This window comes from Indicator indicator, chromosome 1 (assembly GCF_027791375.1).
Source record: "Indicator indicator isolate 239-I01 chromosome 1, UM_Iind_1.1, whole genome shotgun sequence".
NCBI lineage: Eukaryota > Metazoa > Chordata > Aves > Piciformes > Indicatoridae > Indicator > Indicator indicator.
Genome location: NC_072010.1, coordinates 41,258,901 through 41,286,172, shown reverse-complemented (window position 1 = coordinate 41,286,172; position 27,272 = coordinate 41,258,901). Strand labels below are relative to the sequence as shown.

The 27,272-nt window shown below is 35.6% G+C and overlaps 1 protein-coding gene across 4 annotated transcripts in view; it reads left to right on the top strand.

Annotated features, from left to right (window-relative positions):
- The window catches only part of PCDH9 (protocadherin 9), a 710,467-nt gene that overhangs the window by 353,114 nt on the left and 330,081 nt on the right, over positions 1-27,272 (top strand). For 2 of the 4 annotated variants that reach the window (XM_054382635.1, XM_054382642.1), the window contains one exon: positions 1,925-1,952. The exons of the other annotated variants lie outside the window; for them this stretch is intronic. In XM_054382635.1, coding sequence (XP_054238610.1) covers positions 1,925-1,952 — 28 coding nt within the window. The remainder of the gene's footprint in view (positions 1-1,924; positions 1,953-27,272) is intronic. 4 annotated transcript variants of the gene reach the window in all.

Sequence of the window (27,272 nt, the reverse complement as noted above, 5' to 3'; positions counted from 1 at the left end):
GTAGGGAGACGAAGCTTTCCTATTTCAGAATATTGTGAAGTTGTAGTCTTGAAAAATTAGAGTGCTAGTTACTGTAAATTTATTTGGGAAAAGGATACTTGGTTTAATATAGCTCATGAATGTGTCTTTGTGTGATAAGTGTTTTCCTGTAGTTCACCACTGCAGCAACAACGGTGCAAAGCAATAGCAATATGTATTGCATTTTCTGAATTTGATGGCTTTTGAAATTATGTCTTGTGTTGAGGATCACACATCTGTTTGAAAGTGACAGGAGAAAAAGAGCACAAGAAAACAACTGCGATTATGGCAGAAGGTAGAAAACAACATGTCCTTGTTCAGTCTTTTTCTGGCATGATGCCCTCTCCAAAAGTGGGTGACACCCTAATTAATTACATCCATTTGTTTCATAGTAGCAGAATTCAGTCCTGACTTTCCTGTGTACTCAGAATTGATCCCATTTGTAAACCTACATAATTCAATTTAATAACCTCAACATCATCGGTATGCTATGAGATTAGTAAAAGCTGCTATATTTTATGACTATCTTGATAAACTAAAGGGTACTCTGTTAGTGCAGTCTCCACAATATGGATGAATTAAACCAAATCAAACCAAACCAAACAAGCAGACAAACAAAACCCCAACAACACACACACACAAAAGCAACAAACCAATAATTTCTATTATTGCTGCTGAGATTTTTGGTTTACTCTTTGACTTCATAGCTTTACTTTTTCTTACCATTGCCTCTACTATGGCTTATTCTTGCAAAAACGAAAATTAGAAGAAAATTATTCTTCTCTCCAGGTTTTATCACAGAACAACAGAGAAACCTGAGAAACCTTCAAAAACTATATTTAAAGTATTTTTATGAGAAATTATTTTTGTGTTATTTAACAGACTGGGGTTTAGAAACATGTTGAAACATTCTTGCAATTCAAGGAAAGAAAGCTGATATCCAATATAACTTGTAGAACCAATATTGATTGATTGGTATTGAGATGATTTTACAGAAAGGCTGCATTGGAAGTACAAAGACATTCAGCTTTTGGTCATGCAAGCTATATAAACATCACATCATTTAAAAAAACCCCTCATGACTGCGAGAAAAAGGATGCAGGCAATGATGTAGCTTTCACCTCCTACTACACGTTCTTAGGTTTGGAGATATAAAACGTACTATAAAGTAAAAATATACATTCAGTATCAGTTTATTTTTATATTATAAATTAGAATGATATATGGTGTAACTAATATGAACTGTTTTTTACTCCAAACAAAAATGTAGTAGATAGAGGTAAAACTCTAGGATACTACTGAGTTTTCTTAATTATAAGAAATTAGTATAACGAATAATGTCATCTAATTGTGCAAAATCAGCAACAAAACTATTAGTTTAGTAGTACTGTGGCATCTGTCTTAATTGATTTACTCAATTTATTGGGGAAGTATTTTTTAATGTTAATATTCATGTATTTTATCTTGAAGTAAAAGTAATTATAAATTCTGACACAAGTCTTATTTGCATAGCAATTGGTCACAAAGAGTAATTCATTAATATTCAATGAAGTGTTAATTTGTGCAGAGCCTAGAGCAATTGTGAACTTCGTTTTGCCTTTAGATGGAAATTTGTTGCAGTGCAAATATAGCTGTGTATAATTGTATTAATCACTCCCAAAGAGTATTTGAAGTTGAAACATATATTGTTCTTGTATTTTTGACCTGCAGTGGTGCAGTAGTGCAATCTGAAGTCATTATCATGACAGAGAATGACTTTTCTAATATTCCTACCAACCTGCTCTACAAATACAGTTAGAAGTAACTGGGTTACTCTATGCAGACTTTATCATCTTTGTTATTAGTTAGCTTGTTAGCTTGAATTCAGAGGATTTTCCTTTGTCTTTTCTGTTAGAAATTTGAGAAGGAGAGAGAGAGAGGGAGGACATAAGGAAGTTACTTTTGAGAAAGACAATTTACTTTTGAGCAAGACATTTTCAGAGCAACATTCTATAACTGATTTTTTCGAGGTCTTTATTGTACTGTGGATATAAAACTTACTTGTTTTGTTTTTAATCAAAGTGATTCTTCTGTATCTACCTATGCAGCTAAAAATGAATAGAGTTGTGCATTCGCTGCAGGGAACATATATTAGTGTGTTGGTTTGACCCTGGCTGGGGGCTAGGTGCTCCCCTTCTTAGATGGATAGAGGAGAGGGAAAATATGACAAGGAACCCTTGGGTCAAGATAGAAGCAGTTTAACTGGGCAAAAGTGAAAGCAAAGGCTGCATGCAGAAGCAGGAGCAAACAAAAATATTGTTTGCTCCTTCCCATTAGCAGACAATATCTGGCCACTTCCCAGGAAGGAGTGCTTCAATACACTTAGTGGTTTTTCTGGAGAAGAAATGCCACTAACGAAAGCCCCCCATACACACTTCCTTCTTTCCCTTGGATTTTTATAACTGAGATGATGTCATATGGTATGGAATACCCCTTCGGTCAGCTTGGGTCAGCTGGCACAGCCATTTCCCCTCCCAAGACTTTACCCACCCTTCAACCTTCTGCTGGGTGGGAATGTTGGAAAAGCAGAGCTTTGGTGCTGTGTGAGCACTGCTCAGCAGTAGATGAAACGCTGGTGTGTTATCGACACCCTTCTAGCTTGCACTACAAAACACAGCACTACGAAAGATGTTCTGGAGAAATGTAACTCCCTCCCAGCCAAACCCAATACAATTAGGCTCAAATTAATGCATTCTGTGCCTTCTGATAATATGGATTTGTTGACTTTTCATTGGTAGTAATTCAGAAGGAAATATACAATATGAAGCAACAGTAACCTAACATATATCAAACCCCAAATGTTTCGTCTTCTAACAAGCTATTAATGACTTGTATTAAATGATTATAAAACATGTAAAAATAATGTTGAACATGCTGCATATTGAGGGTTCATAGAACTTTTCTGCTGCAGCTGGAATTGACTTTTCTCTCAGATCATATAAACTTCATGTTCTGTATTGCTCCTGGATTGTCAGGAAAAAACGGAAAATTAAGAGAGAGCAAAAGGTACATACACTGCAAAAATGCCTGTATCTCCAAAAACAATTTGGGAGATCAGCAAGAAGGGATACTGGCAGTTCTCAGCAGTTCCTCCTGGAAGATTACTACCTGCTGAGAAGAAGAAAAGCTTGTATCACTGTAGGAGGACATCATGGAAGTAGGTCAAATGCCCCCAGGTGACTGACCAATATAGTTATGTTAATACATAGATCTTGCTTATACATTTTCTTTCTGTTAGGGGTGTGAGTTGTTGAGGTTTTTGTTTGGTTTGTTTTTGTCTGCTTCTTTGGTTTTGGTGGGGTTTTTTGTTTGTTTTATTAAAGTATCTTAATACAGTGGTCTCCTTACAGCTTGCCAGCCATCTGTCATTTAGTAGGTCTTTTGATAGCAAGCTATTTCCAAGTATGTTGATCCCTGCTTGTTATTCAATCTGAGTGCTCTATTACCTGACCTTTAGTAGTAAATACTGCATATGGCATTTTCACATGAAAGGATAACCTAAAGAAGTCTTGTTTGAAAATGATATGTCATGTTAAAGCAGTTAACTGCGTTGCTAGGATTGGCAAACTAGAATTATTGGTTTTGAAGCTGTAAAGAAATGCGATGATAGATTCAGAGTTTATTTTTATTATGTAAAGATATCTTGCAAAGGTAATTTCAGTCATTGAACTCTTACAAAAGAGTTCCTTCATGGTTTGTGTAAATTTCAGCACTCCAGTTAGGATTAACAAGAGTAGCTCATTTAGAAAGAACTAATCAAAAGAATGTAGGATTTTTTTTATAGAATGAACAATGGAATCAGTGATGGATTTTATGTACTCTCATGTGTTTAATAGTCACAAGCTTTTGGATCCATGTGGGGAAAAAAAAAAGGCAAAATAATTACAGCACAAATAGAGATAAAAATCATGTTTTCAGAGCCAAAGTAAAAAAAAACAAACCAAAACACAAACAAAAACCACATTAAAATTTTCACTGTTATCTGGCTTCTAACTTTTTGATTCTGCCTTCAAGATGGTAGAAATGCACTTCTGAGCCATTATTTTGAACATTCTCAAGTTTATAGCATTTTTAAAATCTAAAATCTCATGTTGATTTAACGCAGGGAAATTTTGATCCTGCCTAATCATTTCTTAGAACCAGCTGTTCAGTGGACCTGTTGTACAGATAGAGCACTGAAATCTCTTTTTTCATCAATAAACAAGATTCCATTTAATGTCAGTTAGGATATGCTGATTTATTCTGGTAGGCTATCTGCACCATAGGACTTATCAGAGGAACTTCAGTTTTGCATTTCCTTTGTCATTCAAGCTGGAGAATGCTCTTTTCTGCCCATTTGAATTGGATTTCACTTGCAGAAGACAAATACTTTTTCATCTGATCTTTCACTTCTGTTCTAATATGTCCAGCTTTCATAACAATAGTCCTTAATTCAAACCTGTCCCATTATATATAACTCCTCCCACATCCCTGAAAAAAAAAAAAAAAACAGGAAAAAAAATCCAAAACGATAAAACAAGAGGTACTCTGTGAAGTGGCACTCCAGAAGTTGTATTGTATTAGCATTTTTTCATAAGCATACCATGAAGATTTTCTCCTTAATCTTTTCCAGTGCCATTTCCTTACCTGTAAATTAATTGCATAATATTTTCAAACAAGTGTATGCCCTTGTCCTCTTCCTTTTCACAGCCAGGGTGTGTGACTGGTGAACAGTAGGTTTTTCTCGTTTACTTCCCAAATGGGAGACAAGTTTGACTTGGCTATGCTGCCAACAGCTAAAGCAGGCTGGGAGCATAGCTTAACTGACTGTTACTAATTGAAGAGAGAAGACTAATGGCTGCATGTAATATTTCCACAGTAATGAAAGCACTGTGCTGACACTGCTGTGTGGCTCTGAGAAAGACTAAAATGTTTTACAGGGAAGGCAAGGCAGTACAACTCTCAACTCCCTCCGCCCACACAGCCCAAATGTCATAATGTAGTGAAAAAGCACTTGGCTGAGGAATTTCAGGCTGCTGCTTTTCCAATTCAAAATGGGAAGAAAATTGGGCCTAGTGGAAAAACACAGGCCAGCTACAATTCAATGCCAGGAGCAATGCTTAACCAGCATCTAATGACAACCAAAAAAAATGTTCCCATGCAGTCCACGGTAATTACAGAGCCATAGTGATGCCATGTTAACAATTGCTTAAATTACTTTTGAATGTATGTTGCATTGGTGACAGAGATGTGGTTTCACCAGTAAGTGATTAATGAAGCAAATTTAGTGCGAAGAGGAAGACAGGAAGAACTCACTCCACTGAGTTCAGCTTACAAAGAAAAGGTTGGATAGCATCCACCATCTCCCATCAGAGAAATGAACAGGTTTAATTCAGAAGTTGGAAACAAGTCATTGAAAGATAGCACAGGGAGAGAGCAGAGTTTTGTCTTTAGATTGTCTGAATGGTGCTATTAAATAGCTCTCATCTACACTAAGATTTAGTACAAAATACTGTCCCTCAATAGTAGAGTATCCACTGACTTAGAAATTAAATTTGTCAACATGAGCATGTTTACCTTTGATTTCAAACTCTTGAACTAACTGACTTGGCAGACAGGTATCTCTGCTATGGAGAAATGTGGGACAGCAAGCTGCATCTATCTGCTTGCTTTATCAAAGGAAAGGAGGAGGCTTCATCTGAAACTTTATAGCTGCTCAGGGCACAGAGAGGGTGATTGCCCATTTGAATGGTCTGCCCAGGGAGGTGGTGGAGTCGCCAAGCTGGAGACGTTCAAGAGGAGACTGCATGAGGCGCTTAGTGCCATGGTCTAGTTGATTGCTTAGGGCTGGGTGATCAGTTTGACTGGATGATCTTAGAGGTCTCTTCCAACCTGGTCAATTCTATGATTCTATGATCAGTGATCATTGTCCACCCTTACACATGTCCTATTCTAAAGAAAGTAATGAAGAGGATAATAAGGTGTGAATGGTATATTATGATACATGTGATATTAAAAAAAGAGGATGTTGTGTTACTCCAGGTAATTTGGACAGGATTATACTTTTAGATCTCTATCAGGAAGATCCTCAGCTACCAGACAATTTACCTTGTGATCTGTTCTCGTTGTGTTCCTTTAGAACTGAAGACATCAAGCTTTAAACAACCAAAACATTATCATTAGAAAGTCCTTGTTGGGATTTTAGCATAAAAATGTATTTGTAGTGTTTATTTGGCTCTCCTTGGTTATCAACCTCATAAAGTGCTACTTCCAGGCCAAGGACAAGTCATAGGTGCTCATTAATTAATATCTTAATATCAGAAAAAGTATAAAACAATGTTTATGTGCCAAAGAATCACTGACGTCATATTGTTTCTGGAAGTAGATATCAAATCCAGCAAGGATTCTTGCTTGATATTATCTCTTCCACTTGGTCCTACCACAAGTCTTGAACCCATCTTATATTTTGAACATTTGAACATGCTTTAAATGCTAGTTTAAAGGAAAACTGGTTTTCCTCTCTGCTAGTTCAATGTAAAGGCCACTAGCCTCATAGCAGTACTGAAATATCACCCCTACATCAAAATCTATATATCTTCTAACTTTGTTCCTTTGTGCCTGTAAAATGTGCTTACCTGCACTGATACTTAAAAGGCATGTAATGTGGACTGTGGCACTATTTACTTATTTTAATGAGAAGTAAGGATTAAGGGAAAAAACAAACAAACAAACAAATGAGAAACATCCCAAACCCTCTTTAAAGTAACCCTGGTTTTGTTCACTGATAGATTAAGCCTGAATTTTTGTACTACACTTACTTATTACTAGCCCATTTGACAAATTATCTTGAAAATTTTATCAATGAAATGTAATTTAGGATTAATGATGATGATGTTACTTCTGTCTCTTGACAGGAGTAAATTGTCTGTGGTGTAGATTTGGACATGGTGCTTATGTGCATGCAGTTTTCTCTCAGTGTACAACATGCAGACATTTGTTTGACAATTATTTTCTTTAACACTTTATAGAAGTGGATGCTGCTGACAAAAAAATTTGCATGAGTGATACTTACTGAATTCATGTAGGAGGAGATGTTCCCAGAGTAAAGGAAAAAGGACACATAGAATGAGCTGAAAGTGGTGGAATACCCCTAGCTGTTCTTCAGTGTATATCTCAACCTTAATCTATAAAGATTGTTAAGCCTCTGGAGGGTCTGAGTGATAGTGGTGACTGTTATCCTAAAAAACAGATGGTAAAGTGAGTGACACCTATAAATGTGCAGGCTGTGTTACTTCACTGACAAGATGCTAAGCCCTTCTGGCACTAAAGTAAAAAGACAGGTGTTTTTGACACAAAAAAGTAGTATTGAAACTATGCCTCAAGCCATGTGGAGAGTCAGAGCCAATTTTTCAAGTAAAAGTAACTAAAAATCTAAATTGGGGTATACATGTAAAGGCACAACAGCTTCAGCCCTTTCCTATCAATAAATTTTTGATGAGTTCTAATGCCTGTCTAATGCCTGTAGAATTAGCTGATTGCCTTTCAAATAAAAGTTTAATTTTCAAGGCCTGAATAGATGGTAGCTCTGCTCTGGAAGTCCTGTAATGCTCATTTCCAAGAGAATGAAACAGCAGTATTTTTGGGTTTATGCGATAACACCCTTTGAGTTTGGTGCTACGATTCTTTAATTACCTTTATGTCTGCCTTAAATACAGTATGGAGTTAATCAGGTGTTCACATACCACATATTATAATTGTAATTAACAATGTCAGGTTTAGGGATTCATGTGGCCAACAGGGAAACAACAATAGTGTAAAAAATGATATAATGAGTATGCTTACTTAAAAATCCATTACTACATCAACAGATTACTTTGTTTAAAAAAAGATATTAAAGTTAATAGCATTTAATCTACTTGCTTGAATGTGGCAGTATTAAAAAACAAACAAATAAATAAAAACAAAACCAATGAAAATAAAACTTCAGTAGTCGAGTGCAACCAGATGGCAAAATCTTCAGTGTGATTCTTTCTCAGAGAAACTAGGTTTCTATCTTTTGGGGGGTTTTGCTTTCAAATTTAAAACACCTATTTATGTTTGCAGAGGAAAAGAAGCTTTTAATCAATAAAAATTGATATTCACCAAAATAAAATCTAGTGTAACCCACTTTAAAGAGAACAGAAAAAGGAAAACATTAAAAATAAAGGGAAATATTGTTGCCGTGAAGTGAATTGCCTTCAGTAGTTAAAAACTTTCTTTGCATTTGTATGGCAAGACTTTTTATCTATCCAGTAGTCTGCTTCTGGGTTTCAACAAACTGTGTCCACTAGAGCATACTGAAATAATCAGTGCCAGAATATCCTGTTCTACTTCCCTCTTGTCTCTTTCTGTCATTTAATCACTGTAGTCATCTTTTTTGACAAATAGTTTATTTGTTTCGGCTGGATAACTTATCACCACAGTTCTGGTGTAAATTGCGTTCAGCTGTTACGTCTTACTGATAGCATGGACACTCCAGCAATGTATTGTATTATAATAAGGGAATTAAACAAAATTGTGGTGCAAGGGTATAGCTATTTCAGTGGTATCACAGTATCACAGTATATCAGAGGTTGGAAGGGACCTCAAGAGATCATCAGGTCCAACCCCTCTGCCAGAGCAGGATCACCTAGGATAGTCCACACAGGAATGCGTCCAGGTGGGTTTTGAAAGTCTTCAGAGAAGGAGACTCCACAACCCCTCTGGGGTGCCTATTCAAGTGCCTCCATCACCTTCACTGTAAAGAAGTTTCTCCTCATGTTGAGGTGAAATCTTCTATGTTCAAGTTTGAACCCATTGTTCCTTTTCTTATCACTGTGAACTGTGGTAGCTGAGGAACACCATATGCAGTGAATGATATGCTGGTGGTCATTTGCACATGTTCTCATCTGAAGTCAGTATGATATAAAAACATATATAGGTCCATTAGAACACAGAACAAGAGAAATTATGACTCAGTTTTTTTCTGTTAAGATTCCTACCTAGGAGAAGGAAATCCATTCAAGACTTGTTAGTTGGTTGGGTTTTGTTGGGTTTTGTTGTTGGTTTTGTTGTTTTGTTTTTTTTTTTTTTTAATTATTATTTTATTTTATTTTGGATAAAAGCTTTGGGAGTAGGAACTGGAACCAGGAACTACCCTCTCCTAAATCTGTGATTATACTGCTAGGCTCATTTGCCTAATTTTTGTGACTAAAAATACTGCATTATGGATTTTATGAGAGATTCCCATAGGAAGAGTAAACAATACTGATATTTTAGACAGGTGATCAGGAAATTCTCCAAGGGCTTCAGTATAGACTGTGAGGACTGTTTCATAACCACATAATTACTGTGCTAAAGCTAGCCATCATATCCAACTCAATTTTCTGAAAAAAGTTGAATTTTGCTAGGGATGACTGTAATTTACTACATCTAATCTACTGAAATTCAAGTGAATGTGTATTCCAAGAAACAGTTTTATTTTCACTGCCAGAAGAGTAGATATGGTAAAACTAATCTGCTTTTACTGCCATTGCTGATACAAGTAAGTTTCTTTCCTGATTGGTTTACACCTTTTCTTTACTATCTATGCATTTCTGCTACCCACAATGTTTCTGTTGTGTATTTGCAATACCATATATAACCCAAACTTATCACAGAATATGTAATTTAGTTTGGAGTTGTTTGTTTTGTTTGCTTCTTTAAGGACTACATAATATATCAATATGTTTGCTAGATCGCTGTCCTTCTTGTCAGAGGTAGTTTATTTCCGTAATAGTTCCCCACCCAACAATTGTAAAATATGTAGTATTGCTCATGAAAAAGTAATTTTCGTTTCATGTCTTATAATTGTTTATGCTAACAGCAACATGGAACAAGGGACTTGTTTCTCAGCCATCCTCTCTTGTAAGTCTGAGATGTGCGTATGGATGCCTTTTGGATTAATGTCAAATATGAAGCATTCTGTGATGCTAGATCTTCTTTCAGTAGTTGCAGACTTTCATCCATATTATCATTTATGGTATTCCAAGACTAACTGGAGAGAAATTCAGCTTTTGAAAATGTCAGTTTTTAATTTGACCTGAAAGAGTACTAGAATGCTTTTTCTTCTGTATTTCACCTATTTTGGCTTGGCAGTCCTCTCAGTGAATGTATTTGTTGTCTGTATGTCAAGACTTCAAGTGAAATCAGGTTCTTCGCTGTGCAAAAAATCATATTGCCTATCAGACTACGAGTTCAACCAAATGTGTAAGAGTTAATGTATGAAAATCACATAAAGAACAGTCATGAAATCATAAAATATTTTTAGGCTGGAAGGGATCTCTGGAGGTCCAAAGACCAACTAAAAAAAAGGAGAGCCACAAACTGGATACATTATTCTGGGTAGTGAAAGAAAGATAATAAAAGACACACACTTTTCATCTAAAGTTCAACCTTGTATATCTTTTTGTGAAATCAGAGAACAGAAGCTTGGATTCATCTCACTGTCGCTTCAGTTTCCTCTGTAGTTACGGTAGTGGATCTGACGGCTAATTCTAACAGTTAGTTGGTGATTTACTTAAGGAGCTGTGTGATTTTCCTTTAAAGTGTAGCTAAGGAGATTTTCTAGAGTAGTTTACAGTAGATGATTAAGTTTAACATCTAAAATTACATGAAAAAAAAAACATGTTTGAAGTACATTTCATTTCACTGATTTTTCCCTTCTATATTCTAAAAAACATTAAACTACATTTTCTAATTTGGGGGGGGGGTGGGGGGGTGTTTGTTTGGAGGCTGTGGGGTTTTTTGTTTTGTTTTGTTTTTGGTTTTTTTTTTGTGGTGTTTTGTGTGTGTGTGTGTTTGGTTTTTTTTTTTTATGAAGCCATTAATTAAAGGGAAGGACTGACTGGGGCAAGCATTGGTGGTTTGAGCAGGTGGATGTGGCGTGACAGTGGGGCTGCTGGCTGGGCCTGAACACTGGCACTTACATTGACTTAAAAATTAACTTTGGTGTATTTAAACAACAGACTGACATAGGTGTCAATATTACCTGTTAAGGAATGTAGATTCTGCCATGTGCACAGACATTATGTAGGCTTTAATTAGTTCAGCAATTCACCAAATAAGTTTGCTAACATATGGGTGCTATTATTTCTTGTTTCTTGTTTATCAAGACAAGAAGGGCCATGTGATAGTCTGACATGCAATTCTCCTTTACAAAGGCTGTAGGGTTTCCTATTACTGCTCGCTCCTTTAGCTGGAATCTCTCTTCTAGAAGAAAATAATTTTCACAGAATGACAGAATGTTAGAGGCTGAAAGGGACCTCGGAAGATCATCTAGTCCGACGCCTCTGCCAGAGCAGGATCATACAGGAATGCATCCGAGGGTTTTGAATATCTTCAGAGAGGGAGACTCCACAACCCCCCTGGGCAGCCTGTTTCAGTGTTCCATCACCCTCACAGTGAAATTTTTTTCCTCATGTTTCCATGGAACTTCCTATGTCTCAGCTTCCACCCATTTCCCCTTGTTCTGTCATTGGTCATCACCAAGAAGATCCTGACTCTATCCTCTCGACACTCAACCTTTACGTAATTATAAACATTAATGAAGTCACCCCTTAGTCTCCTCTTCTCCAAGCTAAAGAACCCCAGCTCCCTCAGTCATAAGGGACATGTTGCACTCCCTAATTATTTTTGTGGCTCTGTGCTGGACTCTTTTAAGCAGTTGCCTGCCTTTCTTGAACTGAGGGGCCCCCAACTGGACACAATACTCCAGATGTGGCCTCACCAGGGTAGAGTAGAGGGGGAGGAGAACTTCTCTCAACCTATTACCTACACCCCTTCTGATATATTCCAGAATGGCATTGGCCTTCTTGGCCACAACAGCACATTGCTAGCTCATGGTCAACCTTCCATCCACTAGAACCCCGAGGTCCTTTTCCCCTTCACTGCTCTCCAACGGGTCAGTCCCCGACCTATACCATTACATGGGGTTGTTCTTTCCCAGGTGCAAGACTTTGCACTTGCCCTTGTTGAATTTCATTAAATTTCTCCCTGCCCAACTTTCTGGCCTAAGTCTCCTTCCTTTAAAAATATTCAATGATACTGAAACTCCCAGAACACTTCTTTTCTTTTTTTTTTTTTTTACATAATAATAAAACTTATTGTTAAATTAATCACAGAATTACAGAATGGTAGGAGTTAGCAGGGACCTCTGGAGATCATGTAGTCCATCCACCCCTGCTGAAGCAAATAAATGGCTTTTATACTGAGTATGCTGATTTTTAGTTTTTAGTTGTTTAATCTTGCTCTACTTGTGTGTCCCAGATTAAAGCATCTCCTAATAACAAATTCTTAATACAGTTAAAGGTTATTATTTAGTTTGTCATGACTCTCACAGGTGCAGTTCTTGAGCCTTGAAATCGTCTTCTGTAATTCTTTGAAATTCTTCATTTTATTAGTGTCCTAGTAATGGTCACTCCTGAATGAAATAAAAACCACCTTAATGCATTGGTCATATTTTAATATGATAATCTGCAATAGCTACATGAATCTTCTGTATAATAACGTGTGGAAGAACTATGTTAGTCTTCTTGCTCTCTGTCTTGCGTTTGGAGCTCATTTCCAGCTGATAACAGCCCTAAAATCCTCTTGGATATGGTTACTTCTCCATCTGTCTAAACAGATTTTTCTGTTCAGACAGCAAAGTTTTCTGTTCACTGCCCTCCAACACTTCCATCTCAAATTTATGGTTTTTAGATCTGCTCATGTTACAATGCATAGTTTCCTTGGTCCCAGATTCCAATGCGATCTGAAAAGTCTCCTAATTAGTCACTTACTTTATTAATTTTCCCTATATCCTTATGTCATCTGCAAACTATATTCTTAATTTCTTTGTTTCATACATTCATGGAAATCTTGAATCACAACACCAAGTTTTGGGACCTGAAGGACACCAGTAGAAACAAACTTGCTTGATAATGACTCTATGTTTACATTTTGGCACTTAATTAATTAGTCTTTATTTATTCATTCAATATGTAAAGGCTTTATTTTAGTGTCTAGTTTCACTAGCAAAATACTTTTCTAAATATATTTTTAAATATAGGCTGGTGCAAGAACTATTATTTTTGTCACACTGAAATTGATCTTGCCAAAAAGAATTGTGTTATTTTGGCTGATTTTTTTCTTTTTTTTTTTTTTTCCCACGTTCCTATGCTCTCTTACTTCCTTTCTGCTCATGTCTGCCATAGTTTTTGTATCTAAATACCTACAGATATATTAATTTTCTTAGGATTAGAATGAAGTTGACTTCTGCAACCTTTTATATCTTTTTGCCCCTCCCCCCCCCCCCCCCCCTTTTTTTTTCCTGTGACAAACCCAAACAATTTATGGAATATTTTTGTCTTTATGCCATCTTTGGCTATTCCACCATGCAAATCACATGATGATTCTTTCGAATTTACCATCCAGATATTTTCCCTTGTATTCTAACCTACATTTGAAAATAAAAAATTAGCTTTACTGTGTTTCTTGATAATTGTGTCTTTTAAGACCTAGTAACGTATTTTTCCCCTTATCTGTCTCTGATCCATTTAAAATTATCTACTGTCTATATGGTGTAATGTGCACATTTGTGTACTCTGCTCATCATAGAACTGAGTCTTTAGCATGGAAGATAAACTTGAGTTTATCTTATTCGTATTACTGAAAAATCATAGATCTTCCTAAGAGCATGTTATAAATAAAATACTCATCACAAAGCTCTGCATAAAATAATGGTGTAGCTTCCAGTGCATTAGGACAGTCTGTTCCTGATTCATCCATACACATCTGTCCCCAATTCAGTATGAATGAAGAGATTGCAGAAGCTCTCATGATACTTTATTTCTTTCCTAAATGATAAAAAACTTATCCTGTTAAAGATAAAGGAAAGATTAATGCTCTTAGCATAAAGATAGCATTGTGTCTGCAGCCCTCCACTCTTACAAACAAGAGCACAGGAGTCTGTAATGATCACAGTTGTTCATGACCTCTTTTACTATCGTGTTCATTCCAAAACACAGTTTAGAACATTTGGCATCAGGATAGTACACTGGCATAGTGTTCCATGAGGTGATGAGTGCTGTAAACTGTTCAGTCAAGTATGAAAATTCATTTAACTTTTTTAGGCATAAAATCTGAGCATTGATAACAAAACTGCTCAAAAACATAATGTCTATTATCATGCATACTGCTAGTTTTTCTACTCCTATCCACAGGATTCCTTACTTTTTTTTTCTTTTTTTTTTTCTTTAAACTGCTGCTCAGTATGCCACTGAGCACAAACTGCTGCTCCCTTTATTTTGCCTTTAAATGGTCAAAAATATTATGTTATGCTTTTGGCTGGTTTTAGTGTGTATTGTATCGGGTATAACATTTTTGTTAGATATTTGTATCACTGTCTGTGTTGTTAAGAGATAGAAAACAGTTATCATAGCTAAGGTCTTCACCTTTGCAAACCGCTTTCCACACACCAAGGACAAAATTTAAGTTCTGAACTAATAATCCCTTAAGAGGTAGAGTCCCTACTAATTATAATTTTCAGTGCTGCTTTTTTTCTTCCTTTGTAATCTTGGTAACCATTTTAACACCTTGTCAGGCATTCAGGAACTTCCATCTGTGCAGCCTAGTGCATTTGTGAAATAAACCCATCTGTACAGCTGATTAAAAGTTGGATGTAATCCATGTTTTGTCTTTATCCTGAAAGAAACAGTATTGCTACAGCAGTTGTTGATGTAGGCCTGAATACAGAGTGGAGCGCACAAGACTAATGGAGTAAAATAGCTTTTCGTGTTTTCATTTGTTTTTAATAATTGTTTAAAATAAAATCTGAACAAATTAAGCGTGACAAGCAAGACCAATTAGAAAGGCTGCAGAGTTCAAGTCTGCAGTTATATGCAGGAGGCAACTGACATTTCCAGCATGTATTAAACAAGGTGAAGCCAAGCAGATAGTAACTTCATGTACTCTTCTTCCTCTTCTATAAACATACTTAAATTTATTCTGAGAGTGCACATGTGTTTTCCATTGGTGTGGTAAGCAGTTTTTAGTTGCATATTTTTAGAAAGGTGGAGGAGCAGATGCACTATTCCTTACCTACAAACTAGGTCAGTAGAATAACTGCATCTGACTACCTGATTTGCATCCATATTTGGTAGACAGTTTTGGATATCAGGAGAGATATAACAGGAACCCACTACAATTAATTCTATACTACACTAGGATAAAAGTAGCATAGTGACATAGGTTCTGATATATGGATCTGTGAGCTAATGTTCATAAAAGCAAATAAATCTGCATTACATGGCACATCACCACATAAATGTGCTAGGTCACATTTTACTGTACAATACATGTGTCTGTGTTGCTGATCATTCCAAAAGCTTTTCAAACAATGCCTGCTCAAGAATATATGCCATGTGTTTACTTGTGTGGTATAGACATGCTCATCAATTCTTTAAATGACAGGAGTTACAGTGATAAAATGGTATTCATCATTTAATCCTATTATATTAATAAAGAATATTATGTGGTATCATATATGAACCCACATTTAAACTTCCTGAGCTATGAGTTAGGTCTATTGTCCTTCATTCCAATGTAAGAACAGGATTCATATTCATTCTAACTATCTGCGAGGACTTCTAAAGCCTGTAGACTGAGAGAATTTTTCTGAAGTTACACAGTTGCAACTGAAAATTGAACATGACCTTAGGGTTTTTTTGGTGAGAAATATGGAGTATTTTAGAAGCTAAAGATGCCAACAATACTGCATAAACTGCCATAACTCATAAACTGGAGCAACACAAAATTTTATACTGCTAAAACAAAAATAAAAAACCCCTAAACTACCACCACCACCCCAAAAAAAACAGCACACCAAAAAAACACACCAAAACCAAAGGCATTTAGAGTAATCAACAGAGAAACAAGATCTTAATTATAATGTAGGCACAGCTGATGATTGTATTTGTAGCAACCTCACATATTAAAAAAGCAAAGCAAGAGAAAATCCAAACCTCAGAACACAGATTAATGCTAGAAAGGAAGGGAAATCCAGATGTTCCAATACAAAAACAATATGGATTGGAATTATTCAATGAATCAAGATAAAGAATTGTTTAAATATTAAAACTAATGCCCTTAGTTCAAGGGATGGATGAAGGGTTTGGATATTTTGTTTTGTTTTTTTTTTTTTGTGTGGTTATTTTTTGTGTGTGGTTTTTTTAATGTTGTTATTGAACGTGAAAGCAAAAACATTTAAACCTGGGATGGGAAATGACATCTGTAATTGTACACTGCAGAATTGCTGCCCACTGAGTACTGTTTTGTTGAATATGTTTCACTTTTGGTGATAATAACAATACGTCATTTGGTGAATTGTGAATTCCCTCAAGGAATTTATAATACAACCCTGGAGCTGAACAAATCCCAAGTGCTGGTATTTGGCTTAAACTAGATAAATGCAACTGCTTCCTATATAGGATGAGTGTCACTAAAAGATCTTTAAAATACTGCGTTTGGAATTGCGGTTTCAGATTGTCCGGTTAAATTGGCTTGAATGCACCTAAAATTTTATTTATGTCTTCTTTTCACAGAAAGTCTTTCCTCACACAATTTAGTAACCTGTAAGTGAGAAGATGACAGACATATTTTTCCCCTCTCTTTTCAAACATGTTGTTTGGTCTAACACAGTGCTGAGCCGTCAGCTTCAGGTGTATCATCATTATCTTCTCACAGGTGCAGAGGGTGATTCATTCAGGTATAATCTAATCATTACCAATATTTGAGAAGGTTTTCCTTAAAGTCAAGGTATATGCCTGGTGACTCATATTCTAGTTCTTTTAATAGACTAATATAAAGAAAGCTTTCTCATTCCATGTGGATTGAATGACTAAAGGTGCTCCAGGGAAGTACTGTACTGAAGACAACAGAAAGAATTAATTTAAGCAATGTCATATGTAAATCCCTGTTGCCTTTTCAAACCAGAATGTTAATTCTAGGGATATGTGACCCCACTGGAGCTTGTGTCAGTCTCAGACAGGATAATATAGAGGTATGGCATAAATGAGGGAATAACTTTTAGGTTTGAATAATGCTGACTTCAATATGATAGTGACAAATTCACCAGCAGTTTTACACTGGTGTAACACAGAGTGTCATTTGGATTAAGAATTGTATAATAAAGAGAAGAACTAGTCCCAGTGTTTTTGCATTAATGATAAACAAGGCAGTTTTATATAGGGTCTAATTTATTCAGTGAAGTGGGAATGTAAAAAAAAAAAAAAAAAAAAAAAAAAGAAAAGGGTTTCAGGCATCATGTTTGCAATTAACTAAATTTAAGGGGCTAAAACTTAACATTTATGTTTACTTCCCTCAATATATTTCCTGATCATACATCTTTTTCAGCCAAACCATTTGAGCAGCTGATCCAAACTCATTAATGTAACAGTATTTCAGCAAAAATCATGCTGATAGCTATTGCTTCATTAGTGCTTGAATCCAGAAGGCATATAGAAGTAGAATGGACTGACAATCTTGGCTTCAAATGTGATGCATTTATAAATAGCTTAACAATGGCTTTATTAAAAAATATTTTTGTCTGTTTTGAGAGATCAAGATTGTGTGGTGTTTAACGAGATTGCTAATAGATCTGCTTTTTAATTGTATGTTTATTCCTCACACCAAGGTACAAATTAGAAGCATCTTATCAATGTATTTATTGTTACCTTACTAAGTCATGTTGTGATACCAAATGTATCACACAATTCCACTGACTAAAAATGACGTAGTTATGTCAATTTTTCACTCCATGGTATAGTTCTAATAAGATGAAGATAGGGAGTATTTTTGGAGCTAGAGAAAGTAATGAAAAAGTTGCAAACTGTGAACTTGGTTAAAGGCCAGAAGAATCATTAGATGATTAGGGTAACCAACAAAACCACCAGTCTGTAGGACATGATGTTGGGATGCCAGTGGTCTGAACAATTTCTTCCACCTCTGTTTAATCTTCATCCTAGATTCATGTTACTAGATGGGATTTAAAATGCACAAAAAGGAGACTCCTGAGCTGTAGTAGCAGGAGAGAGGAGGCAGGGTGAAACAGAGAAGACAAAGGTACATCAAAACAGCATCTCAAACATCTCTACTTATGTTTTGAAAAAATTATTTTTTAAATGTACTGTAGTATTCTTAGGGTGGCTTTCTCTTGAAAAACATGGTTTGACTACAGAAACTATGATAGTGTTTGTATGTGTTAAAATAACAGCTCATTTAACTGTAATCACAGAGGGTGAAACTGTATTTGAACTACTAATGTGCAGAGTAGCTACATGTGGTTTATAGGTCAAAGTATAATAGTGTGAGCATTTTTTGATTGGTACAGATTGTAACCATGGTTGTCAACTTGGCTCCAAGAATCCTGCGCACTTGGGGAAAAATAACAATGTGGTTTTTAACAATGCCAAAGTACTTCAGGATATTGCTTCACCAAATATTAATTCTTCTGTGCTTTTCACTTTCCTCTTAGTGCTGCCCCCAATTAAAGCTTTAAGCACTTAACCTGTAGTTGTGAAAAAAAGCAGTTTATGATGGGTGTAATCTTACTCCCAGAGGTCTAATTATCTCAGTTGGTTCCCAATTAATCCATGAAGTTGTTAGGTCTTCCTTTTAATTAGATCTGTTCTTCCTGAAGAACAGTTTTATTTTTCATATTTCACTTTATTATTTCCTTCACTGGAACCCTGCAGGGTGGGAATTCTACTTTGAAATGTTCTTATTTGTTTGATTGCTGGTTGGTGCTTAATGAAGATGGTATTCTTTACCCAGAGCTTGCATTAAAGTTCAGTTTGGTGATTGGAATGCAAGTCCATTAAGCATGAAAATTAAATGTAAATATGTACCAAGTGAGGGAGTGAACACTTTCTTTGTTCTGAAGTCATTATTGAAAGTATTTTTTTTTGTGTTAGGGCACAATTATCTTTGGTATGGTCTCACAAAATTGAAAAGGAGGTAATTCTAAATCATCCCAAATCAGTGTTTTACTGACTTTTTTGGTTGATTTGTTGGGTTTGGGGTTTTGGCTGGTTGGTTGGTTTTGTGTGTGTTTTTGTTTTGCTTTGGTGTGTGGGTTTTTTTTTTTTTTTTTTTTTTTTTGTTGTTGTTGTTGGCTGGTTGTTTTTTGTTTAATTGGTTTGTTTGATTTTCATTTCATTAATGCACACATTTCAAATGGGTGCTACATAAGGAAGTTGGATATAAAGTCACATTTTCCTTCTTACCTGTAAAAAGTCTTTTTATATGACAGGGATCTGCAGGCAGGAATAGAAACTTAATTAAGTGGTCACAAAAACATCCTATAAGTGGAATATTAGCTGAAGACAGCTGGGAATTTCACTTACCCCTCCACTCCTGTGTCAGCTCTGCATGACAGAAAACTATATTGGTTTATCTGAGTGTCCTTTCTTCTCTTGTATCTTGGTGATATTCCCTTGCTGTATTCCATCAGAAAATCAATCTGTTTACCTATTGGAACTGTGACTGTGGTCTTAACAGTGGAATTTAGCCAACCAGTGAAACTCAGTATCTGCTGTGTTGCACATTTTCACTAGATGAAGTATTTTCTTCTTGTGATACACAAGCTCTTTTTGAAATCTGCATCAGTTTGGTAACTATTTATTTTTGTATTAGTTTTACAGATAGTGAAATAACTATCCATTCTGAACTCACGATACCATTTAACAAATAGTAATCAATTAGTATTCATTATGCATAAGTAGTAAAGTTTATGGAAGAAAGAAATTCTCACTACAACAGGCATAAAAATAATTACTAAAATAGGATCATAATTATTGTACATGGATTACACTCATCACCACAAGCATGCATTGTAACAAAATTGCATAGTCTACGGAAATGAGAATGGGAATAAGAGGGAAGAGTCTCTGATATATTTTCTACAGTAATTGGTGGTGGTATGGTAGTGTAATAGTGAAGTAGTCATCATTTTGTGGTTTCATGAGAAAAAGTGGATTAAATACTGGGTTATCTTTGTGCCTGGCTGTTAGACACCTTTTTCTTCTACCAGAAATTAGAAATTAGGAACTGTATTGCTTTACACCTCAAACTTTGCACAGACACTTTAACAGGTGGTGTCTGTATAAAGAAAGTTGTGTTACTTAAACAAATAAAGAGGACAGCAAGGAAGAGCTAAGAAATATTCATTGTCCTATTCTTGACTTCTAGACATCAGTTAAAGACTGGAATTCTGAAGGATTGTTTCTGCTCTTTAGGTTTTCAGTAGGGCTAGGAACAAGTCTTTCTGTACCGGTACCATTCAATTCTTTTGCTAGAGAACAACTTGGACAGATAAAAAGCTTGAAATTCGCAGTCTAGCCTTTCTCATATTTTCTTTTCTTTCTTTTGCAAGGACCACAGTGATTAGCAGATAACAGACACATTGTGGTTAGTCTTCTTAAGGGGAAAAGTAGAAAAACATTTGGTTTTCTGTGAATATTTCCCCCCTAAGATGAAATAATCAGAAATGTGTATGTGGGTATTTGAAGAAATTTGCTTACTTAATCATATGGGTTTTGCCTTAATATTCTTCAAACTTCAGGAGTTTCATCTCTGTTCTCTTGCAATCATGTTCTTGTAACAGCTTGTAATTCTGAGACTGCCATAGAGATGGCAGTTATGCTAGTAATGTCTAGCTAAGTCTATAAAGAAGAAAGCAACTTTACTACTGAACAATCACAATAAAAAACTTTTTTCTTTTTCTTCCTAAATTACGTCCTGTGGCTACACTTAGCATAGTAATTTTCTGCTGAGCTGATGAGCCTTTCTAGTCCATGCAAAAATTGTTTTATTCTTAAAAACAAAACAAAGAAAATGCCAACAAAACCTCCTAAGCCCTACTTAGCTTTGTAATTTTTTGTTTGTTTTTCTTTTCTTTCTTAAAAGCAACAAGCTCAAGTTTGCAATTTTAATCTTTTCCCAAGCATGTAGACTTACATCTAATATTATCAAGTAGAGTCACAGAATAGACCACCTTAGAGTGGGGCAAATGATACTGAGGTCATGACATGTATACCCTATGAATTTTTAGAATTTTACTAGGTCTGGTTCTGTGCTGGGTGTCCTGGAACACCGGAGATCATTTTACTGTTCTGTGGAATTCACTGGATTCCAGTTTGTGCAGTTCCAGACTCTCCACACTGTAAACCAAGGCTGAGTGAAAACAAGCTGTATGTTCATTCCTAAAACTAGCTCCTGGTTAAAACCAGAATGCTTATGTAGGTGAACCTCTGAATATAATGCGTATTTCTGACAGTCCAAGAACAGGTAGTATGGTTGAAGTCCTGGCACCACATTGTTAGTTTTCTGAAAGCTGTATGTTACATGATTTTTCTGCTATGTGTAGTTAATGTGCAAGTAAAATAACTTTCTACGTACTTAGGGGAATTTTAAAATAAATTAAAAAAAAAAACAAAACAACAAACAACCCTACATAATAAGGAAAAGAAAAGGTTTATGGTCAAATGAATCTGTGGCATGAAATTAAATGTTGTCATGGTTACGTTTTTAGGAATAAATGTGTGATATCACACTGCATTTGTACCTAGACATGTAAGTGGATGTAGTATTGAAATGCCCCAACATCTTTTCTTGTTGAACTTCACATATTCTGGTGGCTGCACATTTTAAAGTACAACCATGGTACCTATTCTAACATTTTTAATAATAGCTCATATAGGTGTATGAATATTCTGTTAAATTCCCCAACTGTCAGACCTAATGTATCATGAGGTGAAAGAAGGGATCAGAAAGCTGGTGTTATAATGGAGGTTATTTGACCTTGCTCATACCTAATCCACAAACTTCTGACAAAATGGAGAGGCCTTCCCTCCTTTTCATCTACTCTAATCTTAAAGTTTCACCATGTTATCATGATCTCAGGACTTAGATCTAGAAGTGATGAAAACGCATTTTAGCTAGTGCCATTGATTTGAAAAGCAGGTGGCACAAGGGATGAAAACAGCTGCTACACTTTCTGTCTCTGATAAAAATGATATCTGTAAATGTTGGGGGGGTGGGGGGGTGGGGGGGAATATTTAGTTTGAAAAAGCATTGGAGTTTTTGATGACAAATCTTTGGCTTGTGCCCCATACATGTCTAGATGTAAAACTTGCCAGTAGAGAGCGTGACCCTGCCCCTCAGTTATCTGCACTCCCTAAAGTAAATGAAGAGAGAAATCAAATTGAGCCCCAGAGCAGTGATCCATGAAAGCTAAGTACACTTGAGAGACAATGTGATAAAGTGGAGCTTGTGGCTATCGGCAAGTAGATTAAAAAAAGGAATTTGTAAAATAGTAATTTTGTGTAACTGGAAAAATTTATACAAACATTGTGAAGAGCCTAGATATTCTTTTAAAATATTTTGTGGTGTAGATTATTTATATTAAAAGTGTGATTGGTTTTGTTTGATTTTTGTTAAAGTAGGGCTCCTAACTGTGAAGTCTGACCTCTGAAATTGCTGTGACAGACCTTTGTTCATTATGCAGTGATTAGAAAGGCACCATTAGCATCTATGCTGTGAACTTTTCAGTGTAGTTCAGGACACATGGTAGTATAGGCAATTAAAACAAAAACATTTAAGTGGGTAAGAAAACTATTAAAGCCGATTCATTAGACCTGCATATTTTAGGGTCAGTGGTATATAACATGCACATCAAAGCAGAAAAAGCTCGAGTTGCTAATATGCCCCAAAGCACTGAAGTGAGCAGCATTGCAGATTGTGAATTTGAGAGGTAGGGCAGCCTTAGGGTACTGATTACATTGATGAGGGTATGGTAATGACTTAAGTAGCTGTCAAGAGTTACAGAAACCAAAATCCACAAGGATGTGTGGCTAAGTAACAGATGCCTTTTAAACTGTCTGCTTTGTTACTGTTCAGTAACTTACAGCAAAACTTTAATGAGGTGACCTCCACAGCTTTTTATATGTAGATTAGAGTTTTGGGGTTTTTTAAGTTTCCAGAAGCCAGTTTTTGTATAGCAGTGGATGAGCTCAGGTGGGTCTGAGTTTAAGAACTACTAATACATGTATCAGATCAGAGAGCAGAAACAGGGGAAGAAGGTGATTTAAAAGAATGCTGATTAGTAAGTTAATTCAATCAGCACAGGACCTTTTCCATGCCTGATGCAAATCCAGTTGAAAGCAGACACCAATGATCTCTGATGGTCTCTTTAAGGCTGGTGTTAAGCTTAACAAATGTTGTCAGGTTGGTCTAATGTCCACTCATACCACAAGTAATTCTGACAATGTGACTAAAGTCTGGACACCAAGTATCAGCAATAGAAATAGATTGGTCAGCCACCTGAAAGAATTTTGTAACTGAAATAATTTTATTTTCAGAGAAATTTGTTTTCTTCCACAAAATTTAGCCATCTAAAAGTTAGGTACTAGTTCAAAACTATCAGTCTGAAGTTTATCTATGTTGTAGAAAAACAAGCATCTCAATCATGTTGTTCAGGGAACCTGACTTCTGCTGATATTAGTCTCTGGAGGATCTTTTTTCTGTCTATAGAGGTGGACTGGATAGGCAATTTAGTTTGTATGCCTAAAGGCTAAAATACTAGGCAGTGGAATAAGGGTTAAATAATAATGTGCCTGTGATAAATTATCCAGTTAGCGTGACTGTGTAACTATCTGCCTGTATCCAATTCATTTTTCTGTAGTCACATCTTGCATTACTTGCAGATCACTTATTAACTATATAGAGACAACTGTCTTTTTTTTTTTTCCCATGCTGTAGTTCCTACAAATGTTCCACCAATAAAATGGAATTGTGTTACTTGGACAGCATTGTCAGTAGCAGGGTGCAAAGTAGTATTGGCCCCAGGAGAGGTGTGGTGAATCACTGACACCTGGCCTCAGTTAAGCTTATATAAAAGTGCTGAAAAGGTCTCATACTGATTATAATAATTCATCAGGGATCACCATTCTTCCCTCCTGCAGCTCATATGCAGTTCTTTTAATGAGCAGCTGAGTGATCTTGTCCACAGTGAGGGTAGAAGTGAAGATAGCTGAGAACCAGTCAGCAATGTGATTAATCACTGTTACAGAAGAGCAGGGTACTGCTGACTGTTAGTATGCACTCGTTGATTTGAATGCATTTATCTGGGGAGATGGAGGTCTCCCTTTATTCTGACTGGAGCAACCCTGCTGCTTCCAACAGCTGCTGAAATTGGGCATGTTTTACTGCTATTAATTCAATGCAAGAAACCATTAGCATTATACTGAGGTGCTGGACACTTGTCGTTCTTTCTTGTCTGTATTCTAAAGTCAAATTAGTAAGACTCATATGTTCTCAGTCAATAAACTTGTACTAGATAGATCATTTTGTCCTGGTCAGAGTTCAGTGCTGCTATTTTACCTTTCAAAAATGATGTAGGAGTTATTCAAACTAGTAAGACTGAAGAGTAAGTTAAAAAGTGCATAGTTTTCCTTTATACCAGATAGAAATGGCAGTTTTTGCTGATATTCTATGTGATAAAAATCAAGACTGATACTCAAATCCTTGCCTCTTCCCTGTTGTTTTTGTCAGAACGTTAAGATTTTTTTTTGTGCTTTGGCTCCCCTTTGAAGATGAGGAATAGTTACCTCCTTTTGCCGTCAGCTAGCCACTGAATAACCAATTGAGGGGATGAGAATATAGGACCAAGACCCTTTACATTTCACAAAGTCTTAAGCTTTTAACTGGAAAGGCAAGAATTATTTCTACTCTAGTCTATTTACTGTAGGCTGCTGTCCATCACCCTGGTATATGAGTGGCTTCTAAATGGAATAAATAGCAGCAGAGAATTCATAGCTTAACAATAGCACTCTCCTTGTTTGAGATAGTTAAAAAGCCCACCATGCTCACAAAATGTTTTTATTGTTTGTGGAATGATTTGCTTTCTCCTCCTCCAGATTTTTAAAATCTAAATTTTCCCTAACAAATTTCATTGGTACAGTGAAAAGCTTTCTTCAGAAAATTTGTAGAATTTTTTTTTTAGAACTTGTAAAACTTTATGAAATAAAAATTCTCAATCTTTATAGTTCTAAGTTCTTCTGAGAACCTCTTTCATATCTGTCCAATTTCTAAATGGTATTTTGGACTCATGCCCTCTATTATAAACTGTGTACTTATTACAAGGAAAAAAAATGAAAAGGGAGTATGTGGCATTTTTAAAAGTCATTGTTTCTGTTGTCATGAAGCAACGAATTAAAGTAAAATAAGAGAATGTTTATGACGATGTATGCAAATATGACTTTGGACCAAAAAAGATAGTTCTAAGGATAGCTCTAATCTGCTAACATTTATTGCTATTTTGACATGATTTTGTTTAGCTTGGAAGCTTATACCTTATTTTCTGAATAATTAGAAATTATAAGGTAGTGGTATTGTTTTCCTTCTTTAAAATAGATGATATTTTAAGTTATTATATAGGTGGCATCTGTACTGTCAACTTACCAGAAAATGTCACTGACGTGATTGTTTTCCTTGCATTTTCAGAGATATAGTCAAGCTATATGCTAAAGATTGTTCTGCCTTCTGCTTTTGATAGTATGTAGCAAATGGGAAAACTTTGTTTATGCAGATGTTTATGTTTTTTATGATTTAAATTAATGACTTCCTGAATTCTTGTCTCTAAATTTTCTCTTCATGTGGTTTTAATGATCTGATCAATAGAGAATCCATAAAATGTTGACTGCTAACAGGTGGATGGAGTCTTTTTAATCAGTTACCTGGAGTCTTGAAAGGGGTTTTTTACTTATTTTTATTTCCCCCTCTCTTTGTTAAAAAGTGACAGTGAGTAACCTATGCAGAAGAGCAGGATATAGAAGACATTATAGAAAAGAATAGAATAGAAATAGAAATGAAAAAAAAAAAAAGAGCCGTGAAACCCAGCTATGCTGAATACCCCAAATAAAAATGTCAATACAAACATCTATCAATGTGCATGTGAAGTTTTATGTATATATGTTTTGCCTTAAACATTTACTTGACTACAACACTTACTCATTGCTAATATTCCTCACATATTCCATTTCCATTTTTTTCTGTGTTTATAGCCATTTGAGGGTGTTTGTTTTCGGTTTTGTTTGTTTTTTGGTTGTTTCTTTTTTGTTTTGGTTTGGTTTTATATATTTTCCTGCTCTCATAGCTTAAGAACAGTAGGTAATGAAATGTCAATATTTGTATTTAGTAAATATAATAGAATACCTTCTTGTACTTTGATTGACAGATCATTAAAAGAAGTCTCAGTCAATAATTTGCCAGCCATTTGTCTGGCATAAGTAAAGACAGACTACTAATGCTTCCAATATTTCTTAGAATACCAGACAGACAGAGACTAGGAAGCACCTTGTGAACAAAAATATGACAAATAATGGAATGTTGGCCTTTTGGCATGAAAACCTGAGTGTACTCTATTTATGCACTCTTTAAATAAACTGATTCAGAAAATGAAGATCAAAACTAGTGATTATTCTCAAGTTACTGGTATTATCTAAAGCACCAGTGACTAATACCAAGAATGGACCTTTAAAAGGAAGTTTTCCATAGTATGAACTGTATCATGTGAGGTAAACCAAGCTGTTTTCATAAAACCTAGGCTTTGACACATATATTGTAACTCTGCTTAGGTGAGGTGCTTTATTCAGAAGGCTAAATGAGTATTAGATGCTCAGGACAACAGTTTGTAATTAAGAAGTTAGAATTCATATATAAAGGTAGTCTTGGAACCTTGGTATCCTTCTTAATTCTGTCAGCCTGTGACAGAATAGTATGTGGTGCCTTGGTCAGCTCATGAGTTTTGGCTGAAGCATGGATCAAATCCACATCTAAGACTACATTACAAGAGTAACATTTAAAAAATGGTAAATATTACATTCCCAAATTTAGTGTAATTTTCAAGTAATTTAATTTTACCAGCTTTTGAAAATATGGGTTTGTGGCCTAATTTTCAAAATTATGCTTAAATAGGAGTTGTTCAGTATCTTTTAAACTATTTTATGAAACCATCTAAATCTGAAAAAGCTTGCTACCTGATCTTGAAAATGTTGTCCTATCTTTTAGTATATATTTTGCAAATTACAAACAATAATGAAAACAATCTATTTCTGTTTGTGAATATGTATTCTGAAAGAATT